Consider the following 5,245-nt stretch of genomic DNA (forward strand, 5'->3'; position numbering starts at 1 on the left):
GTTTGATTTGTCATATTCTGGAAGAGATACAATAAAAAAATCTCTCACTTTAACAATTCACTTTGTATTTCTTTGTGGGTTTTTTGCTAGTTTTAGTGGGGGGGGGCATACATACACCTAAGGATTAACACATTTTATATCACCTTTTTAAATAGGATACTATTATGATAGGAGCCTTTTTTTCAATAAAAAAGGACTTTTAACTAAATTCCCCTTTGATATTTATGTTGTCATCCTTGCTTCCTTTTAATTGCACTTGGATGATATGCCCAGAACTTTATTTTATAATTTTATATTCCTATGATTTGTCTCCTTTGTTTTAGATGACTTATTTGTAAATGATAGATACTTTTTATTTCAAAATCCAACCTATAGTCTCTGTTGATAGGAGTATTCTACCTCTGTAGCTTAGTGTAGAGGTAAAACTACTTACCTGATTTAATGCCTTCCATTTTATGTTTATGACTGAACTCTTTTTATTTTTGCTTCTTTTCCCTTTTATACTTTCATTGACTAAATTTCTGTTCATTGTTTCCATTCTACACCCCGTATAAATTCTGGGTTTTTTTTTTTTTCCTGAGATAGTTAGGAATGTTTTATCATAGGATATTATAAATTTTCTATCTTATCACATCATCACGTTATATTTTTTGATAATTATATCTCTTTTACAAGAATTATTGCCAAACAGGGCTGGCCTCAGTGGCTCACACCTGTAATCCTAGCACTGTGGGAGGTGGAGGTGGGTGGATTGCTTGAGCTCAGGAGTTGGAGCCCAGCCTGAGCAACAGCAAGACCCCATCTCTAAAAATAGCCAGGTGTTTTGTTCAGTGCCTGCACCTAGCTACTTGGGAGGCTGAGGCAGGAGAATCACTTGAGCCCAAGAGTTTTTTTGTTTTTTTTTTTTTAGACGGACCCCAAAGCTATCCCTCTGGGTAGAGTGCTATGGCTTCACAGCTCACAGCAACCTCCAACTCCTGGGCTCAAGCAAGTCTCCTGCCTCAGCCTCCCAAGTAGCTGGGACTACAGGCGCCCGCCACAGCACCAGCCATTTTTTGGTTGCAGCCATCATTGTTGTTTGGCAGGCCCGGGCTGGGGATTCAAACCTGCCACCTTAGGTGTATGTGGCTGGCGCCTTAGCCGATTGAGCCACAGGCGCCCAGCCGAGCCCAAAAGTTTGAGGTGCCTGTGAGCTGTGACACCACAGCACTCTACCGAAGACAACAACAAAAAAAAGAATTATTGCCAAACGATATTTTCCTATTTACAACTTCTCTTCTGATTTATTTTACATTTATTTGAAATGCCCCTTTGAGTATTCTCCTCAAGTAAAGACAGAGATACTCTTCAAGTGCTTTCGTTTCTGAAAATGTCCCTCTGGTCCTAACAGAGGAGCGGTCTTTTAGATTCTATTTCTGTTATCACTTAGCTTTATGACTGCAGATGAGAAGTCTTTTGATTTTCTTCATTTTTTTCTTATAAATAAGCTGTTCTTTTACATGTGCTCTAGATTTAGAAATATTTCTGATTTTTAATTTATCCTTAACATTCAAGAATTTTCTCAAATTTGTTCATTGATTGGGTTCCTATTTGTGCATGTGGAGAATTTTGTGGGAAAAGCTAATAGTACAGGCCTAGGTGTGTCTGTGCTTTCTCAGGCCCCGTGCAGGTACAGATGCGCCTAAGATTGGGACTCTCGGGTTGGCGGATAGAGATGCATGGTAAGTAGTAATACAAGCATGGAGGCCAGTAACAGGGACATGGGATTGACTCTTGAAGAGCTAGGACCATCAGGTGTTGGAGGCTCTGAGATTAGGGTCTAGGGATGAGTGATTTGGCCCATGAGCAGCATGAAATGGGCATCAGTGATTCTGAGGCCTGCGTAATGGCTTCTGGGTATGGGGTCTGTGCAGTGATTGACATTGGAGCAGACTGATGAGTGGGCAAGAGGAGTTAGGTGCCAGTTAGTGATAGCTTGAAGGGCCTATGAAGTCAGATAGCATAATAATATTATATAACATTACATCATTTGGTTAGTCTATAAAGTATTTAAGCAATCCATAATTATTGGATATCAAAATGTTTCTGGCTTTTTTTTGTTATTAGCCATATTGTAGTAAAACTCCCATATTTAAATCTTTGTGCAGTATGGTATGGGATGCTTGTTTAATAAATATAGTCCTAGAAATATATTTTTGGATAAGAGATGCGTGGGCACTAAATGATGTATGTATCCACGTGTGACACTGTGCACCTCCTTCACATCTGTACCTCTACTCATCTGTTTTCTCAGATCTCTGCCACTTTCACAGAAGAGCCAGAAATGACTAAGTCCTTGGTGAGTTTTTATTTGTTCATCAATTTATTTGTTGCTTTCTTTTACATCTTTAGTGAATTTTAGGAGGTATCTAAATCCATGTGGTAAGATGACTGGCATAGATAAAAAATAAAAACTAAGATCCAAGAAAATGAAAAAGAAACTATCAACTCCAAGCCAAGTTTGGAATATAAACATGTGAGTCATGTGGTCTTACACTAGCCATTCTCAACCCACAGGAACTGTATTAAAGGGCCGCAGCATTAGGAAGGTTGAGAATCACTCTTATACAGTTATGAACTTTGAACTATAAAATTGTGTCTGAACTTTCTGGCATAGCCATAATGGAAATTGGAGCATGGTTTAGATTATTGACAAGTAGTTTATTTCATCTGTGGCAAAGATTTTCTGGTTCTTAATGTTTGAGAAAATCTTCACATGGATGGTAAGAGTACTGTCTTCAAAAGCAACCATGTTCAGAGTGCAGGTTCTCTGTTGTCATCTTACAGAGCTGTGCTTCTCACACTCTACTTGTATGTGAATTCAGATTCTGACTTAGTAGTATGGGATGGGATACAAGAGTTTGCATTCCTCACAAATTCCCAGAGAATGTCAATGATGCTTGACATTATTTTTTATTTCTTTTAGTTTTAGCCTGTCTATTTTGCTATATTTGTAAGGAGCTTATTGTAGACAGAATATAGTTGGGTCAAGTGTGTTTATCCTTTCTGCCAACACCTATCTTTTAATTGGTGTAAAAAAGCCAGTTCATTTAACATAATTATTGATATGTTATGGCTTAAATCTGTCATTTTACTTCTTGTTTTCTATTTTTTCTTCAGACATTTGTTTCTTTTTTTCTTTTTCTCCCTGTTTTTCTGTAGATTATTTGAACATATTTTGGAATTGCATTTTGATTTATCTATAATTTTTTCAAGTGTTTGATGGTTCCTCTCAGTATTTGCACACAACTTATGAAAATCTACTGGTATCTATCTATATTTTATTAGTTTGAGTGAAGTATAGAACTCTTACTTCCTTTCAAGGTCCTTTATGCTTTCTCGTTTATAATAAATATTTCTTTAATATCTTCTCTATATGCATTCAGAACCCCATCAAGCAATGGTATAATTTTTGTTCTAATTGCTAACATAGCTTAGGACACTCAGAAGAAAAAGGAAATCTTTGTATTTACCAATATTTTTACTCTTTCCATCATTCTTTCTCCCTGATGTTCCAGGATTTTATCTATTATCATTTCTGTTTTGTTTCAAGATCTTCCTTTAGCCATTCTTACAGGATAAGTCCAGTAATGACAAATTCTCCTAGTTTTTCTTCATCTGAGAATGTCTTGATTTTCTTATCATCCTGAAGAATGTTTTTGCCTGATATAAATTTTTAAGTTGAGTTTTTTTTTCTTTTACCATTTCAAAATGTGCTACTTCCTTATGGCTTCCAGAGTTTCTGATCTTAGTTAAAATTGTATATTAGGCTCAGTGGCCATTGCTCAGTGGTTAGGGCACCAGCACATATACCAGGGCTGGCAGGTTCAAACCCGGCTCAGGCCACTAAACAACATGACATCAACAACAACAAAAATAGCCAGGCGTTGTGGTGGGTGGCTGTAGTCCCGGCTACTTGGGAGGCTGAGGCAAGAGAATCACTTAAGCCCAAGAGTTTGAGGTTGCTGTGAGCTGTGAGGCCATGGCACTCTACCAAGGGTGACATAATGAGACTCTGTCTCAAAAAACAAAATAAAATAAATAAAACTGTGTATTAGTTTTCTGTTACTGCTGTAACAAATTATCATAAATTTAGTGGCTTAAAATAACCCTTTTTTAAATAATTCTATAATTCAAAAGCCACGTGAGTCTCACTGAGCTAAAATCAAGATGCTAGCAGGGTTGCATTCCTTACTATGGGCTCTGGGAAAGAATCTGTTCCTATTTTTATGCCAGAGGTGTCCAACTTTTTTTTCCTCTGCTGCACAAGAGAAGAAGAGTTGTTTAGGACCACACAGTAAATATACAAACAATAATGAAAGCTGATTAGCAAAAAAAGGTCCATGCATATTTCTCATAATATCTGACACCACAGATAAGCAAAAAAAGTCCTCACAAGATCAGCATGTGGCCCATGGGTTGCAGGTTGGACACCCCTGTTCTATGCCTTTTGTAGCTTTTAGTGGCTGCCTACATTTCTTAGCTTGCCCCTTTCTCCATCCTCAGGGCAGTTAACATGGTATCTCTCTGACCACTCTTCCATAGTCACATCTGTTTCTCTTACTCTCTTTTACTGCCTCCTTTTTTAACTTATAAAGATACTTGTGAATATATCGGGCCCCTTCAGATAATTTAGGATAATTAATTTCCCTATTTTAAGGACAATTATTTATCAACTTCTATTCCATCTAGAACAGCAGTTCTCAACCTGTGAGTCGTCAACTGTATTAAAGGGCCATGGCATTAGGAAGGTTGAGAATCCTAATCTAGAACCTGAATTCCTTTTTCCCGTGTAACCTACCATATGCACAATTTCTGGGAATTAGGATGTGAACATCTTTGGAGAATCACTGATCTTTCTATCATATAGTGTCATTCTACTTGTTTTTCTACTATAGGCAATGTGTAGTTTATCTCTGACTGCTTTCAACATTCTTTCTTTTCGTCTTTAAAGAAGTTTGAGTACGATTCTTTATTGGTGTGGATTTCTTTGATTTTATCCTATTTGGGATTTGCTCAGCTTTTTGTAAGTGTATGTCTTTTGGCAAATTTCAGAAATTTTCATTCATTATTTCTCCACATACTTGTTCAGTCCCTATTCCTTTCTTCTCTTTTTTTGGAAATCCAATGACACAATTGTTAGAACTTTTGTTATTGTCCCGCATGTCCCTGGGTCTCGGTTCATTTTTTTTTTTTCTCATGTTTT

The 5,245-nt window shown here is 37.0% G+C and overlaps 1 protein-coding gene across 1 annotated transcript in view; it reads left to right on the forward strand.

Moving 5' to 3' along the window:
• The first annotated feature begins 2,246 nt into the window (after positions 1-2,246).
• ZNF484 (zinc finger protein 484) overlaps positions 2,247-5,245 on the forward strand; it is a 23,199-nt gene continuing 20,200 nt past the window's right edge. The window contains exon 1 of the mRNA XM_023516259.1: positions 2,247-2,338. Within this exon, the coding sequence (XP_023372027.1) occupies positions 2,324-2,338 (15 nt within the window). The 5' untranslated portion in view covers positions 2,247-2,323. The remainder of the gene's footprint in view (positions 2,339-5,245) is intronic.

Source organism: Otolemur garnettii, unplaced genomic scaffold, assembly GCF_000181295.1.
Source record: "Otolemur garnettii isolate 467f Iridium unplaced genomic scaffold, OtoGar3 scaffold00088, whole genome shotgun sequence".
Classification (NCBI taxonomy): domain Eukaryota; kingdom Metazoa; phylum Chordata; class Mammalia; order Primates; family Galagidae; genus Otolemur; species Otolemur garnettii.